Below are 21,591 nucleotides of genomic sequence, written 5' to 3' on the forward strand. Positions count from 1 at the left end.
ATGCTGCATTTGGATGAGGCTTTCAAGGATTCCTCGAAATGAATGGCTTAAAGATATGTACCTCATTATCTTGCACGGAGCAACTATAGAATACAGGGCCACTGATGTCCAGTAGTGTCCAAGAATTTCCCAAGTCCGAAATAAACATGCCAATCGAATACTCGTGGTCCGCAATTCGAAATTCTACGCATGCTCAAATACCGATCTTAGCGAATTTCTATTCCATTACGTAATGTTTTGCGACATAGAAAATAGGGATCTTTCGAGTAAAATTTATTGCGTTTCCTTCACTGGAATATCCTAAGATTTGCTGAACTGTTAAACATATTTGTGACCTTTCTTGTGCCTGTTAATTAAAAAAATTCATTGAACCAAATTGAGATAGACGAAGAAAACACAAAATTGCGAACAGCGAGAAAACTCACTTTGTATCTTCTATTTCTTGCGGCTTTTAAATGATCGGCAGGGCAATTTTCACAACATGTGAAAATTATGAGATATTTCACCGGAGATAATTGAAGAAAATCAAAGGTAAAGCCAAATTATCACTGGCGAGCGCCTCCCTTCGTGGAGCCTTAGCTTAATAGCGAAAATAATTTTCTTAACATTTACTACGGCCAACGATTGATAGTCCGAACCTTGCTCATCGCCTTTTGATAGCTTTTAATAACATAGAAAAGCGCAAACGTGAAAAATTGTCTAGAAAAACAATACGCTGGCGCGCGCACTAACGTTCACCGAAAATCCTATGAAGCCACCGTAAATATCAACAGGCGCATGTATCCGTGCGCCTTGCTCGTTAGGAGTGCTACGTAAATTTAGGACTCCTTCGCATAATTTTCTCTTTGGAAATAATTACGTTATCATAGCATGAATGGTAATTTCCACAATTGAAGAATGATTCAGTGACAAGAACGGCTTAGCTAAGCCTTAACGTGTTGTGACATTTGAGGATAGCCTGTTTAGACCGCGTGATATGACTATCAAGCAAAAGTTGTTGTATCTACAGATTTATTGGTTTGTGACACAAAAAGCGATTGTCTGTTCTGCCACGACAATACCAAAGTTAAATTGTTTCAGCTTACCAATATTCCACTCTGATAACACCTTTGACTCTGAGTCAGCATGAGGCCGGTGGGCCGCGAGGCGAGGACCTTGTTTTCGAGAGAGATTTTGACTGCACTATGTTCTGGAGATACAGGAGTATCATTTAACGCTTGAAACGATTAGGTTGATATTTTGATACCACATTTCTTGCGTCTATACTAAGGAGCTCTTTAAGTATGAAATTTCAAATCAGTTACGTCCCAGACATCAGGTAAGCGCTGGAACTTAATCCCGCCAAATTTCCGTGCGCAGGTATGAGTGTATTCTGAGTTATCGGCAAAAAGGGGTTATCGTTCTTTCTTGAATGTAAGGTCTTAATTGTGTATTACTTCGCGAGAAAGAAATTCTATTCGCCGGCCTGACCAATTTGGCGTTAAGGTATGGTTGTGTGCCTGATGATTTCTGTCTGGAGCCATAAGATGACGCGCGATAAATCTCGCTGCTTGGAATGCCGCATTTCGCTACCCGTAAACAACCAAGATGCTTGGGTGCTTAGAATACCCGTATTTCGGTGTGAATCCGTTTCACCTGGTGTTCACAAGGGTACTCTGAAAATAAGTTTTTTAGTTGAACGCGAGTTTTGAAATGCCAAAGGTTTATTACCTGAAACAATCGAGATGTTTGGGTGCTTAGAATACCCGTATTTCATTGTGAATCCATTTCACCTGGTGCTTACACGAGGGTACTCGGAAAAGAAGTTTTTAGGTTGAACGCGAGTTTTGAAATGCCAAAGGTTCAAACAATGGAGATGCTTGGGTGCTTAGAATACCCGTATTTCGGTGTGAATCCATTTCAACTAGTGTTTACAAGGGTACTCTGAAAAGAAGTTTTTAAGTTGAACGTGAGTTTTGAAATGCCAAAGGTTAAGATTGACGCCTCCGGCAAAAGACGCATCCGTTCGACTAATTCACACCTCTTTGGTTGATCAGTCGGAAGCCACCTATGTGAAGTATCTGGTTACTATGCAAATAGTTTGTGCATAGTCGCGTCGATGGGTTCTTCGAAGTTACAATTCCTGTCTATTTCCTGGTGAAGTTCGAAAACCACCTGCGGATGACTAGGGAAACGTGCGAGTTGTTATTGTTCCCATGTATCCACGTGAATTCAGGTTCGGCAGAAAGACTACACCCAACATCTGTCGCGGATGGAACACACACTTTGGTTTCGATAATTCCGGAAATTCCATCCAAGAGGGCACACTCAAAACGTTTTCCTAACTTTTCGAAAACTTATCCCGGAGCTTTTCCCGTTCCATTCGATTTCAGACCGGAAATCTCGAAAATTTTGGTCGAATGGAAAGCGCCCCTGGTCGCTCTCACGCTAAAATTTCGAACACAAGGAGAGATCACCGACTCCGATCCTGAATGAGAAAACAGTTTGATATCCGTGGCAATAGCATAACTTGGGATATCCACTCCAACTAAAGACTGAAGGAACTCCATCAATCTTAGAGGTTAATTTCCGTGCAATCTCTGCAATTTGACCGTTGCGAAATAGTATCGTTCTTTAAGAGCGTCGATGAATAGAAGAATCGTTATTGATTAGCGAGCTAAGGCTGCTCGTAAAAAAACATCCTTATGAAGGTCCTTGAAATGACTTACCCTAGGCTTGTATGATCTTCCATCATACAACCAAACAAGCAACCAAGCTTCATTGTTTTCTTGATCTTGTCTGTACGAAACCAAGAACTTCCGAATCCCTTCCACACCTCGAGCGCGGGGCTGTGTTATTATGCCTTTAATTCGAAAGGGCCTGGGAAATTCGACTTGAATAAACTCCTTATGGATAGGACATGTATCATTATAATACAGCTGCTGATCAGGGCACCACCCCCCATAGCCTCCTGTATGATTCAGTCTACCATGAATAGCACTAGCACTTGCATTCAAAGAAGACGTAGCACGAATATCTATATCCCTGATACCTCCATCTTCCATTCCCAAAGGTGAAAAACAATCTTTAAAAAGAAAGTAAAATGAAAGACAGAAGAGTTACCAAAATATAATGGAGCCGGAGAAGTCTGATAAATAAAGAGAGTACCTTTTATATATACTTTTCTTTTTAAACGTTTTGTTGTTTGGATTAATGATATTATCATATGATTTGCCTAATATGAATGGCTTAATGGATTGCAAAAGGGTACCAGGAGTTCTGTTTTTGTGGGAAAAGGCTGAATGGTATAATTCGGCGCTAGTTTGATTTTTTTCTTTTGGATATTTTGCAGTTAAATCTATAATAACTGAGCGGGGAATGTTGCATGCAAGAAGTTGGATAGGCCGGTACGATTTTGCTTTGCCAGTGTATAGGGTCATTAGCTTGGTCAGTAAAGAGCAAGTTTGTTTCATTCTTCAATAATTTGAATTAAAAGCAATATAGTGGCTTTGTCGAATTATTCCCTGTCGCCTGCTTGGGTTTTGGGTTTCTTTCGCGTCAAGATAAGATAATTTTAAGATAAGAATAAAATTAACATAATTATATCTATATATGTATGCAATGTGTTCTGCAACTCTATTCGAAAACTAACCAAGGGTAGCATTCGTGTGGTCGCTAATCAGAAAAGAAAGGAAAATACGGAGCGTTTGACTGATTGCCCTCTTTTTTTTCATTATTCCGGTTGTTCTTTTGTTTCTGAAACCACGTTAGTGAAAGACAAAATTCTTATTAACCCCACGAGCAGCCTTAAAATTAAGCATCTCTCTTTGTCTATTTCTACGTAGGGCCTTTGATCGTGTGCCCATTTACGGAAACATGCACGCGTTTGGTTGGTCTGCAGATTCTTGGCTGTTGTTTCCCACAAGCAAACTGACAAATTATTGAAGCACGCCGCGTGATATGTTAACATAAACCCTTAGGCCATTTTTAATAATGGTAAAGAGGAAGTGAAGCACCCGGAAAGTGTTTAAAAACAGTTTGTGCAGTGGTGGCTAATTTATGGTTGTTTTACAAACAGTGCAGTGGGTACCAATGGAGTGATGGCTTTTACAGCCAACGGTTAAAATTTTGGCCAATTCTTCTGAAAGGTTAACATTTTATTCCGAAACACATTTACAACCGGTCGTTTGCTTCAGTCAATTTTGGGATAAAAACAAAATACGTGAACAACGCCTGTAATTACGGCGCTATAAGAATTGAAATGAACAAATGTAACACGCTACTTCAATAACAATATTACTATTTGTATAAACGTATAATATATATGAAACAGTACTGCGGTAAACAAAACTCAGCAAAATGAAAGCTAATGAAACTTCTAACGACGAAATAAATTCGCCGATATCCTAAAATTGGTAATTCCAAAAAGCTCTATAACAAATCTGATCAAAGTGATCTAAGGCAATGATTGAAAGATACAATTTCCAGCGTGCAATCAGGGATTTTCGGCGACAATTTCATTTTCAGCTTAATATGTCGGGGAAAACCCCTGACGATCAGCGATTTCCTGTTTCCTGACCCTACCGGGTTTGATATATTTATTAGAGACGCCATTTTATCAGTGACTCACTCCCTGACACTGGAAGAGGCGAAAAAAACGATAACATTAAAAAGGAAATTTTGAATCACAAATAAATGTTTTAAGGACCCTCGCCACTTCCTTTTTTGGCCACAGGTATGGACATTTTAGGTGGCTGTAATTTGACCTTGTTCGGCTTCTATTTCACTAAATTTGGAATTTTGTTGATGAAAGTGGGTGCAAGCCCGTTTTTGAAGTTTTGGATACCCTGGCCAGTTATCGTTAGGTCGGCAAGCGTTTCTCTGTGATTAGTTATAAGAGTCGGTGGTTCTAACAAGCAAAATTGAACAAAGTCAAAGTTTACAGTCCGATTTTCTCCGAATTGTGTGTTCGCCATCTAGCGCGATTGGAGGCCTAAGGCTATTACACGAAATCGCACCATCGCGTAATATGTTTTAAAAGTCTAGTTCATTATATCGTTTGGAAGAAAAACAAAAAAAAGAAAAAAATAGGTAAAAAGGAATTTTCGAAGAAAAAAACAAGGTATCTTACCAAGCAATCGAACCAGCAATCCTCGCCTTCCGAACCAACTTTACAGTTTCCGGCACGGTTCGTGAGTGCACTTTGAAGTAGTGTTTCTTTCTTACCCACTTATACACCCGTTGGCATAGAGCTTTACTCGCTATGTTAGTGAAACTGTACTTCTTTAAGCCTACGGTTCTAAGACATATCAAAGCAACTTGGAGAAGCGCGTGATTTAAAAGTTTTTCCCTCCGTTGCTTAGGGAAACATTGTAGTCTTAGTGGTCCTTTAATCACTGTAGTAACTATTTGCAAATCTCCAATACTTTGAGAGAAAACGAACCGAACATAGGTCGATACATTTTGATCAGAACTAGTATGTAATATGGTTCGGATGTCGTTTGATCATGATCCAGGAGACTCAGGAGCAAATAATCAGGCGAAAGGAAAGAAATTGGCGGTTTCGGTTCGACGCGAAAGTTGACATGACCTGCACCACCTAGGATAGTTACCTTGAGGAATGTCTTGTCCAGAACACAGCACATTAAAACACCCAATGACGAGATGAATGCGAAACATTCTTGAACTGATCATTCTAAAGCGCTCTGAAACAAATATAAACCAAGTGATTAACAACGCAGGAAATGTTTAGCTTCCACTTTGCCCAACCCCTCTTTCCGGTGACAATTTGATATCTTTCATTCCGCCTCTAGGAATTAATGCCACATAAATCTAGTCAGTTAGATTCGCAGTGGTTATAGAGAACACGCTATTATTTATAGTCGGCCACGATGTCTCTTGCTCTGTAACGTCATTTGGTTCAAGTTTTTCTATCTATTATTTTATCTAGAGCCACAGAATTTATGGAATCGTGTCTCAACAACTGTGATCAGTAGTTCAAAGGGCGGCGGATGACGCAGAGGGTTCCAACATAGATTTAGCGGTATGCGGGATGAGGCTTAAAATCGAGGCAAGATGTGCGATATGAGAAATTTCAAACGTAAGATGCAGGATGAAAATAAGAAGGCGAGACCGAGATATGCTCCGTTTCGAAGGCGGAATAGGGAATAGGATGGGTATGGGCGGGATCATAATTTAGCTCAAGGTACGAGTCACACGACCTCAGAGACATCAAAAAAATATTTATTTGTTTTATAAACGGCTTAATTCATGCTCCTGTGTAAATTGGGGTTGACTGTCCTCAATGACTCCGTAATACGTGCAGTTGCCAAGTGTTGATAGACACACACGGTTTTATTGTATGTTATCATTAGGGTGGAGTGGGGAGGGGGAAGGGCATACAATGTTTATGCCCACAGCTTGTGGCATATTTGTGAAACTTTTTGAAATAGGCAAGACTGCTGATCAAACACGCTCGCATTTCAGTTTCACTACATAACTCGCTCGCATTTGATTTTAAGTCATATCTTCGCTATTTCCAAATTGACATGCGTACCCATGGTAATTTTGATTTAACTTTATTTCATGCACGAGGATCTACCCTTCAGGTACAATAGCTTTATATTATTTGTATTTTTCTTCCCGGTTTCTGATTTCTAATTGTAGATTTCTGTCTTACTTTAGTTTCTGTTTCATTTCGTAACTTTCATATTGTAACACCACGCCTCAAGTATGATCGGAATGTCGTCGCGAATCATATAAAATTGTAGTTATCTTTGTGTTTCAGAATTATTAAATATTACAGGAGTCCTCTTGTTGAATCGTGTGTTTGTCTGTACCATTCAAGAATTTAGTTGTATCTTTTAGATATGACTTCTAATGAAGTGCGATCGGCTGAAGAATTTGCTAGCTTTTCTATCATTACCCCCTTAGTTGGAATACTTTTGTCTCGCTTATAAAGGCTATCAACAAACCGAAGAACAACTGATTTTTTTTAGCCGACTCAATATGCCATTAGCAAGTGTTTGCCTTTCTCCATAATCATACAGGAGAGTACATTATCGATATTGTGAAGGGTTATGATTTGTCCATTAGTTTAAATAAGGCAGTGAACAAGACCGGGAGCAGTTGTAGCACTCTTTTATATTACCAAGCCAGGAGGAAAAGGTTTTGTTGAGTTATTTCGTGGCGATTTATAGCTAATATTTCTAAATTTCGAGACCATTACGCGATGTCAATTTCACAATAAAACTTGGGCATGGAGAAAAGTTAATCGGTAAATTTTACTTATCATATTTCATGGTTGTTGAAACAAAAACTTACGCTTTCCTTGTATCAACATCACCCAAATCCATTACTGACAAAAAGCAATAATCTCTCTCCAAAATTGTTTTTTTGGACGTCAAAACAACCTTTCACAGACATCTTTCCAGCGAGTTGCAACGTTTGCCTTGTGACGATCCCAGAAATCTTTGCGCAAACACAAGGATCCGATTGAAGGCAACTCTTCACTCTCTTTTACGGGGGTGTAACTTAGGGGGTGAGGGGTGAGAATAGGTGATAGTGGGTAGGTGGGGAAGGAGTACAATGTGCGATCCACGTGAAGCAAACTCATATTGCTCGATACAGTGAGAACTTCAACTTTATTGACTGGTTAAAAGTAAAATAGTCTAAGTTTGTATTGCTTTTTTGTGTTGAGACGTGTCAAGATCTTTGAAAGCGAGAATTTGCTTGGGTCAGGTTCACTACAGCTCCAACCAAACGATTTAATATTGTCACATATGCGTAAAAGTGTAAGACTGAAACAAAAAAAACTCATCCAACATAACTTGGACGCACAACATTGTAACTTTGTGGACTAACCAGGGTTATTAATTTCGAAACACCAGGGCTTTGGATAGTTTGTTAATGATACTAGGAGGTTAATGTCGCTATTTTCTAGACAAACGTTGTTCTCTTTAAGATATGAATCGCCAAATTATAACAAACTATAAGCAAAATTCTGGATAAACTTCAAGAGTAATTAACGAATTTACCATACTGGTTTTTGAAAAACCGTGCCCTAGGCTTCTTTGCAGCAAATACAGGACGCGACATCGTAACTTTAGACAGCGAGCCGAAGATTCCAAGTGTCTAGCATCATGACACCCTCCCCCCCGGAATAGATATGCCGGTAACTCATTCATCATGTGACCATATGCTAGCGCGGTATGAAATGGGTAAACAAGAATTCAAAAATAGATGGATGCCCAGGGATGTTTCCTCGAGCTGGAAAAACAAACTGGTTATGGGCGCATGATCTTTAAAGATTGCAAAAAAAAAAAACCAAACAAACAAACAAACAAACGCATAAAACGAACACAAAAGGGAAGTGAATGTATTTAAAAGAGAGAGTTTGGCACTTTCTTGATTATAGGTTAGATTGAAGCTATATTTTGCACATTTCACTTTTTCAATTACAACAAAGATGTCATTCCCCTTTTCTTTCGTCAAACCTAAGAAAATTCAAAGTTAAATGCAAAATTATAAAAAATTAGCAGAAAAATCAAATAGTTTCAAAACGAATAAGAGCGTAACAAACATAACTATGTGTCAAATCGTATATTAATTGCAAACGATTGAAATCTTTGGGCCGGTTATTTGAACAAAGTTTGGCCATTGTTTGACAAAACTGCAATCTAACCTATCTTGAATTTGGCTGACTCTTTTAGGCGAGGGTCGAAAGCTAAATTATTATTCAACATTATTTAATAAAAACAACTCTCTTCTAGAGAATATTTAAGGCCCACTTGTCACGTAAAACCGCCGTTTGGCTTAGAACTAGTGTCATTCAGTAACCGGCTCTTAAAGTTTAAAGAATAGTCTAAAATGATAACTTCGCACGGATTGAGTTACATTGTTTGTTTAGCAGTAGTTTCAGTTCTTTGGTAAAAAGCATATCAAAAATAAGACACTCAAGTTTGTTTTGGCAATTTCCTAGGATGTTCAAACTCCGTGAGATGTCAGTCGTCCGGTTCCATGTCATTCTCCTTTATGAGATGGTCTCCGATCGCCGATCCCGTTTGTGATCCTCAATGTGTTGATTTAAGTACTGTCATGTGTATCCGAAAATAAAGTGCATCATACAGATCACGCATGAAAAAAGAAAAATAAACAACAGATTGCTGACACACAAAGAGCGGTTCCTCTTCCTTCAATCTGATCTCGTTCTTTATCTCAGTTTCGACTTGTCTTAACCGGGCTGATTTCTGTGTTCATCTTGCAATTGAGATCTACAAGTCGTCTTCTTTCCGAGTTTGCCGACTTCTCAACGTTCCTTGTAGGGAAAACACGATTCTGGGAACTTCTTACTTCTCAGTCGCTTGAGCACGAGATGCATCTGATATCATTATATCAATAAAATGATGAATGGTAGATTGCACAAGTTTTTCCGGGTAGCGCAACTGAGAAAAGGTCTGGAAATATTCAGAAACAGTTGCCGACGGGCACCGTACCGTTATTAGCTTATCGTAAATATTTTTAACGGGCGCTGTTGAAAACAATGCCCAACCGTGCATTCAAAGTTTCACTCATTTGCGTACTTTTCCATTTTGGGGAAAATTTTCCGCTGCCACCCCTTGTGAGTCAGCAACAGGTTGATGTGACCTGTGTGATGCATATGAAGCTGGCTTTGTCAAATACTCATGCCAAATTATTCAGGAACACAAAGGGTCGGTGATTGGAGACCAGCTCAGAGAACGACATGGCATGGAGCCGGGGAACATCAAGCGAGGTTTGAACATTTTAAGAAAGTGCGAGAACAACCTTGTCTGTCTTATTTTTGAAATGCTTTTGGAGTAACTGCAGAATACCCTGCCACTTTGGTCCACCTCATTTACATGTGTCGCGAGGCTTCAAGAACGAGGCATAACACAATGGATGCTATTCTTATTCAATGACATGTAAATGAGTGGCAGGGTATTCAGCAGTTTAGCCATGCTTTTTAACCACCGCTAAACAAACAGTGTAGCTCAAGCACCGCAAAATTATATTTCACTATTCTTGTACCTTTTAAATATTTTGATTAGTTGTAATTATACAATTTTAACAAACCGTAATGCCTGTTGCATTCTCATCTGTTTTTAATAGCATTATATTTACACGACAATTGTTCGTAAACATAACTTGTCATATTTTAATAGACCCTAATAAAGGAAATCGGAGAGGTCGAAACGTCTTTCCTTTTCATCGCTAGTTTTTATTATGTTTAAGAATATGTCTTTTTCAACTAAAGAACTCGCTATACCCGAATATTTGCATCGGAAACAGTGAAGGAAGCTGGTGGTTACAACTCTTCGGGCCGGTTATTCAGTTTCAACAAAGTTTAACCGAGGTTTAACAAAACCGCGTTCTAAACTATCTTGAATTAAGTTGAATCTTTTATCTGAACATTTGGTTTGTGAACAGTGTCAAGAGGGCCGAGAGCTAGCAATGAAGGGCATTTATTTAATAAAAACAGCCCTACCACAGAGATTACGAAAGGCCCTCTGATTGCGTAAAACAGCGGTTTGGGTCAGACCTCGTGTAAATAACCGGCCCCTTGTGTTTCTCTTTATTTCTAAAGCAGATTAAAACTAATACTACCATGTAAGCAACAACTGTTGTCAAAGCACAACTGAATCAAGTTAAGTCAACAAGAATGGCCTAATGTCACAATCTCTTTGTTTTCTGTAAGAACCCTCTGTCACACTTTAAGTTAAGGAACAGAAGAGGCGATGAAAATTCAATTTAGGCCTTTTTCATATGGCCACCCTTGTGTAGCGTATGTGCAGCTGTTGAAATAATCCGTTGAGGGACAAATCAAAGATGGTCATTGAAAAATAAGCGAAACTGTGGAGATAATAATTCTGACTTGTTACTTAATTCAGGTTTGAGTTAATCTAATCCCTGATATGATTGCTTCAATTAAAATAAACTGTCAGTGTCGTTGCTATTGTACTTCAACCATAATCTATTTTCTCTTTATCCGTTTGGTAAGTTTTGCATTTTTTACGCTATAATTCATAATAACCAAAGTCCCTACAACTACTTTTGTAATTAGATGATATAGCTTGACAAACCAACTCCATTGTCTCCGATGGAGATTTTAATTCGCCGATCAGGACTGTCGGCGAAATCGTAGGGACAGACAACGGCTGAGATAGCAGTCTTTGCCGATTGCCCCATCTGGTGTATGAAAACACCGATTACAGGTAGATAATGATAATGATCTGATATGACATGTATAGCGTGCTTGTTTTTACTTTTCCTTAAGCATTAGCACAGGAAAAGTGGGTGAGAACCGAAAGGAAGTAAATGCAAGCACGAGAAAGAGAAATAGACCAAATAGAGCTGGCCCCGGTTGTTCGAAATTCGGATAACGCTATCCGCAGGATAAATCTCGATCCGGTGGATGAAACCATACGTTTTGCTTTCACTTATCTGCTGGATAGCGATTTATCCGTCGGATAGCTTTATCCGCCCTTTATACAGCTGAGCCCAGTAAGTCTCTCTGCCCAGCTGACGCTTAATCTTAATCTTACTTTAGAGCTTCAACTTATCTGGCGAGCGCAAAACACGATTAAAATCGTCAAACGAACGTCACTAATTTTCATGGGTAACGGATTCTTCAGCTGGTGTACTTTGTTGCCATGGATACGACTGTCATGGAGGTGGAAACTGTGGAATCTGTTCCTTACCAGGGTAGGGTGGTGGCGATTCTAATGGGTATGGGTAATCTGGGGGTGGTATATCTGCGTTTGTTGAAACTGGAGCGCGACTTACTTGAGGGATTGTGGTGTCAACAGGTTCAGACAGAGTACGGCGTGATACTATAGCCATTGGAAACCTCTCCGCTGCCTCTCTGTTTCTCCTTTTAATTCGTTTAGCCAAGCAAACGGAAAGGAATATCAGTGCAACAAACACTATGACAGTTACAATAATGGCTGTCATCCAAGCAGGAGACTCTAAAGAGAAAAAGAGAAACAAAAGTCAAACAAGCAGAGTTATCTGAAGCTAGGGATCGTTTCCACGTGGCGTTGAAAAGATAGTCGTGTTGACGGTGCATGAGACGTGCTACAACAAATTCAATCTATAATTTTTAAAACAATGGTAGACAACCTGAACTTGATACGGCCTTGAAGGTGGCTTTGAATCCTCTGTGTGGTTTTCTACCCGCATAATCCGTGGCAGAGTAGAACTGAACCCACATGTAACGATTACGGTGACTTGAACGAACGTTTTCGGGAATTGTAGTTCCACAGTATTTTCCCAAAGATGTACCAGACAATGACATTCCATCTCCAACTTCCACATAATCTCTGCAACCAGGATCCAACTGAAATCTCTCGAAGATGAGTTCAACGCTTTGTCCCTCGGGTACAGTGATGAGCCATTCACAAAGTAAACCCGGTGGGTAGTAGGTCAACGGACTCTCTAGAATCCCTTCTGATCCGGTCAACCTCAAATCAAAGTTGTGGACGTTATCCGGGTAACATAGCTCGCTGGAATTTACAGCTTTAGTTTTCGCTACGGAGTTAGAAAACAATTTTAAGTAAATTCCTTGAAGTGATCCCACGGGGGAAGGGGAAGGGAAATTGGCTTCGGAGAGATTCAGGTGGGGCCGTTCCACCGAGCCTATCAAAATCTGACGTGAAAAAGGTAACTGTTTATGGCAAGATGGCGGCTAAAAGACATCGGAAAGCCATGCTTGGCATAATGAGATACCATTTTTAGAACATACTTTAACAAGTTGTGAATGCCTTACGTGTGGATCATCACAAGTTCAAAACCAGTTGAAATTGTGTCAGTTATCGACCACTCTACCTGATTCTTGCGTCATCATTCAGAAATTACATAGCATAAAAGAATCACAACCAAATTCAAAATACTTTATTTTGATGGGGTAGTACATAACAGTTTCGTTTTATTTACTCTGTTTCACTCGTGCTGATAACCTCTGAGGTACTGTCAAACAACACCCTGTCAAATCAGTCGTGATGAAGAGCGCTTTGCACCCTTGCCTTGAACTTGCCTTTTCTACCACCTAATCTTAAAATATTTTGAAATAAAATTTCTTTGGCTGATTGGAAATGAGGGATGTTACGAATGAGCGGCAAGGTGTTTAAGGGGAGACACCGATTTCCCCGAAAACGAAGAAACAGGAATGCTTTCACTTACTTGTTGGTTCATGAAGCGCTGTAAATGTTGCTTTGAATCCCCTCAAAGATGATCTAATTGGACCAGACCTGAAAAGAACCATCATGTAACGACCGGTAGAGGAGATGTTATCGGGGGTACGGGAACCGCACATTTTTCCTTCGCTATCACCACCGATGTACTTCCCATCGACAACTTCTACATAATCTGCATCGCATCCTCCTGAGATGCCCTCCATTTGAAAGGTGTCAAAGCTGAGTTTCACAAAGTACCCTTCTGGTACAGCTATGAGCCAATTACAGCTGGAGTGAGAGAGATACCCTTCTCCTCCCTCTGGGCTTTGAAGAGTTCCATTGTAACCAGAAAATTTCAGGTTGTTGTTGTAAATGTTGCCCGGAAAACATCTCTGCTCGGAACTTCCGGCTGGGAAGAAAGATGCATCACACAAATTAACCTACCATTTTTCAGGGAGGTGTTTGGCAGGCTCTCTACAGAGTTTAAACCCTTTTGAGCTTTAAAATACTTATATGAATACTAGGGCCCGACTGGCGACACCAAAGGTGATAACGAAGTATCATTTTTTAATGAAGTGGTACAGCGTCGTCAGTGATTCAAGTTATTCACCACATATTTGATAAATTCAAATTGAAAAGAGGAATACAGAGATACTCTAGAAACAGTCTTGGTCCAGGGCCATGGACTAAATTCAGTTACACAGGAAAACTTCGAGACAACCAAGCTTAAATGTTTTTTTTTCCTACGGTATAATTTAACCGAAAGAAAGATTCTATACTCCTACAAACTCAGCTACTTTATTAAACAACGTGTAATGGATCTTACTAAGTAGGGACACCTGTGGGTATTACAATAGTTATCTTCTAAAAAACTTACTCCCATTATGGACTATATCTAAGTTTACCACTGACACACACTCACTGCTGCCTCCAAATCTTCTTTAAATGAACAATCTTCCACAGTATCTCTCTCTCCCTCTATCTCTTTCGGTATAGCATTCCAGACAGTCGGGCACTCCCAACAAGAACAACTACTAATATTAAACGACTGAGTCCGTAGATACATTTACAAAGTATTCTAGGACATTTCCTAAGCTTACAAAACAACTGTTTTAGAAGTCTAACATCATAACTTCATAACCTAATATATTGTTCTCGAAAGTTCCATAGCCTGACAGTAGAAAGTTCGTGTATGCATGTCAGCGTGACTAGGCATTCTAGAAATTTCTAGAAACTTATTTTTTTTAGTCACTATCCATAACACCTTACCGTCCTAATTTGCAATTTGAGCAAAAGTGTCTTTAGGAACAAAAAGGCTTGGAGATGTCATAATCGGTGGTACTTCAAGCCTTTTCCCCTTTCATTTTCCAATAATAACTAGCTCTGAAATTACCTATTTAACCCCACAGTTGATGTGGAAGGCGCATCTAAGCACCAGGCAAGCGAGGATCAGCGATAAATCCCAATTTGCTCCTACGTTTTCACGACAAATTAAAAACATTGAAAAAGCTAACGAAAAAGCTTTACGCCTTCAAAATCATTGGTCTGTTGATAAATAAAATCATAATATACTTACGCGGTTCCACAGCCTCAAAATGTGCTTTAAATCCAGTATGATACCAAGAGTCCAGAGTGGATTGAAACTTTATCCACATGTACCCCCCAGTCGAGTACACCGCTGACTCACTACTAAATAAGTTGTATCCGTGGTAAACAGCTACCTCTTGACTAGACGACTCTCGTCCATCAAGTATTCGCACGTTGTCCTCCCCGGGATCAAGATCAAATTTATCAAATGTTAGCTTCACTCTTTTGTTAGCAGGAACGGAAATCACCCAAATACAAATGACATTTTTCGGATAAGGAGTAGGATAGAATGGGGAGAAGAGGGTACCAGAGGAACCAGTGAGGCTTCTACGCTCGGCATTCCCTTCTAACGATTGGCATGCTCCAAAGGCTTCCTCTGCAATTGAATGCATCAATAAGAACGTTGCAGCTCGATCTCAGACATTCATTCGCAATCCTTGTCGATATTTACCAACCTCACACATCCTTATTCCGGTATAATTAATTCTTAGGTCTTTGCTGCTCCCTCCCCCCCTCCCCCCACCCTGCCGGGAAAAAAATTGATAAAGAGCTGAGTGCTTCTATAATATGTTTCTCTTCTTCACCAAAATATGCGGAACATAAGAAAGTGACTCTTTTCACAGATCATGGTGTTGTGAATAATGCCATCAGACTTTCCCCTAAGCCTTACAGTACATTTTCAACACCTGTAAGGATTCAATAGTCAAACCACGGAAAGACAAACTCCGCAAACTTACGCAAGAAGAACTTAAACGATCCCATCTCCTCGCCCCTCCCCCCTTCCTAGGCCCCTTAGGCCAACTGAGTTTCAGAGTAAACCCAAGAATGCCCAAATAACGTTACCTCTGACCACGGCTGAAAAGTTTAAACTAAAACTGCCTCCTTCCAAATACCATTTTTCTTCCACAGAAAAATCAACAAACATGTGACGGCCTGTGGAATAAATCACATCAGGTTTGACCGTTCCGGAATATGATTTTCCAAGACGCGTTGATGCTGAATTGATACCATCATAAAAAGTGAGTCTATCAAAACCTTTTTGCAGATTGAAGTGATTAAAAGTAACTTTCAATACATATGCTCCACCAGTGGAAAGGTCATCCGGTACTTTGAGTATCCATCTGCACCTCCATGGCAACAAACTGGCAGGAGGCAAGAGAGGATAGCCTGGACTCGTCAGTGTCTTCTTATCTGATATAGAAGCAGCAAGTGCTTCACCGTAGTAAGGACAAACTAAAAAGGACAAATACAACGAATGGTTTGCACCCAGGAGTAACAATGTGAGAGAAGTCCTGAGAAGGACCATTTTCCATAATACTGATTAATGTTTCAGAGTGCAAAGCTGTAACCCCGGCTATTAATGAAAGTCTCTGGAAAGCATCACAAATAAAATCAATAGAACGACCAAATATTACCGACAGCACAAGCTGACCAATCACATCAACCCCATTTGAGTCCTACAACCAATAAGATCACGGCAAAATTGACCAATCAGTTCACAAGAACCAGACTCATGAAACTCAACAGACAACGATACTTCACCTGGCTCTGATGATGACTTCTGCTTAGGTGATAAAATCTCTCTAGAGAGAGGAGAAAACCACCCTACCATCAACATGAAAATAGGGCAAATACAAGGAATTTTCCCTCAAGAAATATACCTCGTTTATAAAAAAAATAAGGTGCTTTGAAGAAAAATTCTTGACTCAAGAGAGGAGATATCTTATGTTGACTAAACAAAAACAAAAAAACTGGCCTCCTTCATCCACAATGGCTTAATTTCCATAGTTGCACACTTACTGACTTACTTAGTTTATTCTCTGCTGTGAAATCAGCCTTAAATCCTTTGTGATATCGATACCGGGAGTGGGAAGAATCTGATCTGAATCGCACCAGCATGTACCGACTTCTCGAGCGGATTATCCCTGGATTTGACTCACCACACAACTTTCCTTTGGCCTTACTGTCACTTCTGTTCCCTTCAAGTACCTCTACATAATCACCATAGCAATGCCATAAAGGAAAACCTGCACCCACAGACTCCATATCGAATAGCTCGAAGCTGAGTTTTACAATGTTCCCTTCTGGTACTGTAATGAGCCAGTCACAGCTCATTCCCGGATAATATTGGGAGTGATAAGGATCTCTTGGACTCTCAAACGTTCCATTAAGGCCACTTAGGTTGAGGTTGTTGTTGTTAGTGTTCCCTGGCAAACATCTGTTGTTAGGACTTGCAGCTGTGAAGAGACCATACAAATTTCCTGTAATCAACTTAATCTTTATAATATGTTTTGTCCTTTTAAATTAGATCCACTTGAGATTTTAGGTATTCATTGGGTCTTTTCAACTCAGGCATACGGGGCCCATACAATACCTTTGCATAGCAACAAGAGTCTATATCTTCCCTTGAGGAAAAAATTAGCAATATCAGTTTCTTCCTCTCCCCTTCAAACATACATGTCCAATACTTTTGAAATTCAATGCAATTCATGCAATCCATACCACAAAATGACTATAAGAAGCTTGGGGCAAAAACTGAAAAACTAAAAAACCCAACAGGACAGTACAAAAACTTTATCATAATAATTTGTTATTTAACAGACACAACAGTAAAAATGACCATACTGTCACGGTGGAAATTAAAGTACAGGCAACCCATGACAAATAAACACGAAAGACCTACTGCCTTCTGCACAACCAAAGAAGTAAAAAAATAGCAATAACAAACCTACACAAACTCAGGCCAAAGCAGACCAGATGCTGGTCATTGAAATAGGTCTAGAGCTTCTCACCTATGCTTTAGAAAGACTAGCAGATATCTGTTTTTATCTTATTCTTTCTACATCTAATAAGAGGTTAGAATGTAAAGAAGAGGGCACCTTTACAGAACCAGTGAGCTATAAACAAAACTTGAATTAAACTCTCTCTTATATTTAATTATATTCATTATTGTTCTTATCATTTATTCTCTGTTTTTAATATGAAGATACTCAGGCACTGACTGATATGTAGGGTAATAAGTATTATCAATGGGGTAGATAACATAAATTGGCCACCATAAAGAGTCACAAAACTGACGTTTTGAGCATAAGCCCTCCATCAGGGCATTAGCCCTTCCCTTTGAGGAATGGGTAACACTCAAAATGTCAGCTTTTAAACTCTTTACAGTTGCCAATTTATGTTATCAGCTCAGACGATACCATGTTATACTCTCCCACCGACCCAGCACCACAGTTTCTTTAGAGACTTACCCCCTTTAATCACTGACTGATATGTATCCTTTTGTGCTGAAACCAGAGTTCCACTTATTAATCACACCTTTATTATAAGATGCAACAATCAAATGAATTTAATTAATGCCACTTACTAGTATTTTGTGCAAATGTAGTCTCAATTGCTTCCCACGATAACAAAAACAGACCTGAATAGGTATGAAATAGAAATGAATTTTTAATCAGCAGCAACAAGAGAACAACTCTGCAATTAGATTGACTACCAGACGATAGAACAAACACTGTATGAACATATTAAATGCAATCAACTTTTTGTTTCATTTGTACCCATTTACCAGACTGAGTGTTTTTTTTAAAATCTATTTTAAAGAAGACTCATTTGATTACAGAGTTGGACTGAGAAGCATGGACACAAGGGCATAGCTAACACTCTTAACTCTCAATACTTAAAAAAAAAAACCAACAAACATCAGAACTCTGATCATACAGCCCTTGTTGCTGGGAAATTCTATCTTGTTCCCAACAAAGTCGAGTCATGATAATGGGATGGTCAATAAAATTTATTTGCAAAATAAGGAAATAACTTGATTATTTTGTTTATGCACAAAAGTAAGGTTTAAAATGGAGTTGGTCATATACTGGGGTTATCAACTAGACAGGTTATCAACTAGATAGTGGTATACATGTAAATACTACACATACAGTCAAACTGGAATAAAGCAGCACTGTATTAAGCAGTCACCCTGTATTAAGTGGTTAATAGTTTAAGTCCCAAAATTTTTTCTCCTCAAAGACCTTAATTTTTACCTCTAAAACCCTTTACCTCCCATGAGTGACTAAGAGAATTTCTCCTTACAATATCTATACAACATCAAGCATAGAAGTGATGAGAATGAAGTAAAATATGAATTAGGGCATTAGTAGTTGATCCAATATCAGATTTTTCCGAATTGACATCATAAGAATTGTATGGCAGACAATAAGGAGAATTACTAATGATATCTTTGGAGTTGAAGGGTTAAACATTACCTCTATTAAGCAGTCATATAATCACCCTTAACTCTAAAACCAGAACCACTCAAATAAAACTAAAAACAAGTTTTCAAGTATATTTTGTCCATGTTTATCCCCAGAAATCAACACCAGTAGTATTTGTGGGTGAATTTCGTGCATCAAATGTTCACGTGTGGCATAAAATGGCATTTTTTTACAATACCCTTATTCTGTAGAACCTGTATTAAATGGTCAACCTGCATGAAGTGATCACCAAGCCATACCCTGGGGTTAACTGCTAATACAGGTTTGACTTTAGTAGGAAATCACATAGTTATAGTAATTCATGGTAGAGCTGTCAAGAATCAAATTTGGGAACAGTCTCAAGCGACATGGGTAAATGATTTCCAAAACGCTGTGCTAAGAAAGATTGATATGTAACGTATTACAACAGGTGCCATTGAGGAGTCGGCTGTCTTAGGATAAAAAAAACACTGACATTCTGCAAATTAATAAATAGCAACTTAGGAATAATTAATCAATCAGGTGAAAGTAGTATAGGAAAATGAACTGAAAAAGTACTACCAAAATACAATCCGCCCGAAGTCGATCCGCCCGAGAATGGACTTCGATCTGCCCGACGAACAAACAGTGCATCAAATTTCAAAGATTAAGCTGTTATTCCATTTTTAAATTTCTTTTAGTAAATGTCTGTAGATATTTGTTGACCGTGTTACCAAAACAACTGCTCATTCAACCGCTGAAATATTTAACTTCTTCGGAACGTCAGCGATCAAAAGCGAAATCATTGTTACGTAATAGACACATCGAGGCCAAATTTTTGAGGAAAAAAGTCAGTTGTGATGTCAGTTGAATAATAATTGTTACGTGTAGACACATCGTGGCCAAAATTTTGAGGAAAAAAGTCAGTTGTGGTGTCAGTTGAATAAAATGTCTGGTTTTGTAAGATATTTCACTGAAAATGCTCATACCATGGAAACGAAATGATTCCACGGGCTTGAAAATGGGATATCAAATTTGTTTATGTAATGCTTTTTATGGCGGTCATGCAAACAGTGAACGGAACGTAGCCGAGACGAATTTTACCGCCGAGTCAGTATACAACTCAGAAAAAAATATTAAACCATTCATGTTGTATTTCGTTACAAAAACTCATAACACACTAGTTTTATTTAAGATACCATTTTGAAGAACTCTACACAACTCATAGATAAGACGACATATACATCAGGCGCAATGACTTCGAAGTTCGGGTGGAAAGGTCTCGGGTGGTTTGACTCTCGGGCGGAACGACCGGATACCGCCTAATCTGTGTACTAAAATGGTGCTGTTCTGTTTTCTCATGTTACATGCGGATGAACGATGGCTTCGATATCAAAATTCAAATTTTCTAGCCTTTCTAATGAAGATCTAAAAATGCAGCTTACGTAAAATAATGAGATAAAGTTTCCGCACAGCCCCATCCTACATTATGCATTCAGTTCTTGGATAGAGAAAACAATTACAAAAACAATACATTGCCATCGGGAAAACAGATTTGTTTTACAATAGTATGGGGCTGTGCGGAAATTTTACCCAGCTGTGAAAAAATAAGTTGTAATCGTGCGAAAAGTCAAATTCTAACACCTCAGTCACGAAATAGTTCTAGCTAAAAATTACCACAATGCATGATGGAATAACAATAAGTCTTAGCAGGGAACAAATTAAAGAAAAATTTACCTAACATTTCCACGAGGTACATGATCTTGTCGTGGAAAACAAGTTCTTTGGGGTTTGAACGAGGTTCCGAGCGAACCGAACAGATTCTTAGTCACGAATCCTTACAGGTCTCAATCCAGCCCGTGGGGGGATAAGCGAGGTGAGCGAAGATATCCTTCCCCCCACCACAAAAAAAATAGCCGCTGACGTATGCGTTCAACAGAGTGGTGTATCTAGTTCAAGGTTCATTTAGTTCAAAATAATTTAAGAATTCTTTAAATTTTCGGCGAGTTAAAAGGCCTAATCGTGAAATGGAACATAACCCATGCGTCGGCTTGTTTTTCCGTGATGCGGAAATGAACAACCTCAAGAAACCTCACCCCAGCACCCCAGGGTCGTAAGATTGTATGTAAACGCGTTTTGTTTTTCGACCACGGCTAGGCGGGTTACCTCACCTACCTGGGGTCCCCCACTTCCATGTAAACAGGCCCTTAGTCCTTGACCTCAAGCTTCGAGTTAGGGTCGTATCTGTTCGTCCTTTACTTCAAGCGTGGAGCGTCGGTATTGTTCGTCCTTGACCTGACAAGCGCATAGTCTGAGACTGTTGTCTTTGATCCCGTAGAGGCGTGGAGCGACAGCGGTGTTCGTCCTTCAGTCTTACATACAGTAACATTTTAAACTATGCACATCAACAAGCGCCTTATTTTTTGGATTTTATTGTTATTCATTCAAATAACATCTCTAAGTTTTGCATGTTAAGATATTAAATAAATAATTGTTGCGTTACATCAATCATTTTGACTGGATCAATACGCATATTTTATAACCTACAGTGATTTTCTCCACACCGTGAAACAACGATTACAGCATATTACTAAAACTAAACAAAA

The 21,591-nt window shown here is 39.2% G+C and overlaps 1 protein-coding gene across 1 annotated transcript; it reads right to left on the minus strand.

The window, feature by feature from the left end:
- Positions 1–11,216: 11,216 nt before the first annotated feature.
- Positions 11,217–20,802, minus strand: LOC136278164 (bone morphogenetic protein 1-like). The gene is made up of 8 exons (XM_066161556.1): positions 20,723–20,802; positions 18,124–18,177; positions 16,565–16,993; positions 15,600–15,989; positions 14,746–15,132; positions 13,177–13,578; positions 12,118–12,525; positions 11,217–11,963 (listed from the first exon to the last, which is right to left on the minus strand). The coding sequence occupies exons 1-8, from the start codon at positions 20,742–20,744 to the stop codon at positions 11,662–11,664; spliced, it is 2,394 nt and encodes a 797-aa protein (XP_066017653.1). The 5' UTR covers positions 20,745–20,802; the 3' UTR covers positions 11,217–11,661.
- Between the last annotated feature and the right edge of the window lie 789 nt (positions 20,803–21,591).

This window comes from Pocillopora verrucosa, chromosome 14 (assembly GCF_036669915.1).
Source record: "Pocillopora verrucosa isolate sample1 chromosome 14, ASM3666991v2, whole genome shotgun sequence".
NCBI lineage: Eukaryota > Metazoa > Cnidaria > Anthozoa > Scleractinia > Pocilloporidae > Pocillopora > Pocillopora verrucosa.

Bases quoted from the DNA above. Each gene is read 5' to 3' on its own strand.
- LOC136278164 (XM_066161556.1), bottom strand. From the start codon at position 20,744: ATGTACCTCGTGGAAATGTTAG. The intron at 16,994-18,123 runs GTAAGTGGCATT...GTCTCTTCACAG, and splicing joins TACATTTGCACAAAATACTA to CTGCAAGTCCTAACAACAGA. The intron at 11,964-12,117 runs GTTGTCTACCAT...TTTTCTCTTTAG, and splicing joins CAAGGCCGTATCAAGTTCAG to AGTCTCCTGCTTGGATGACA.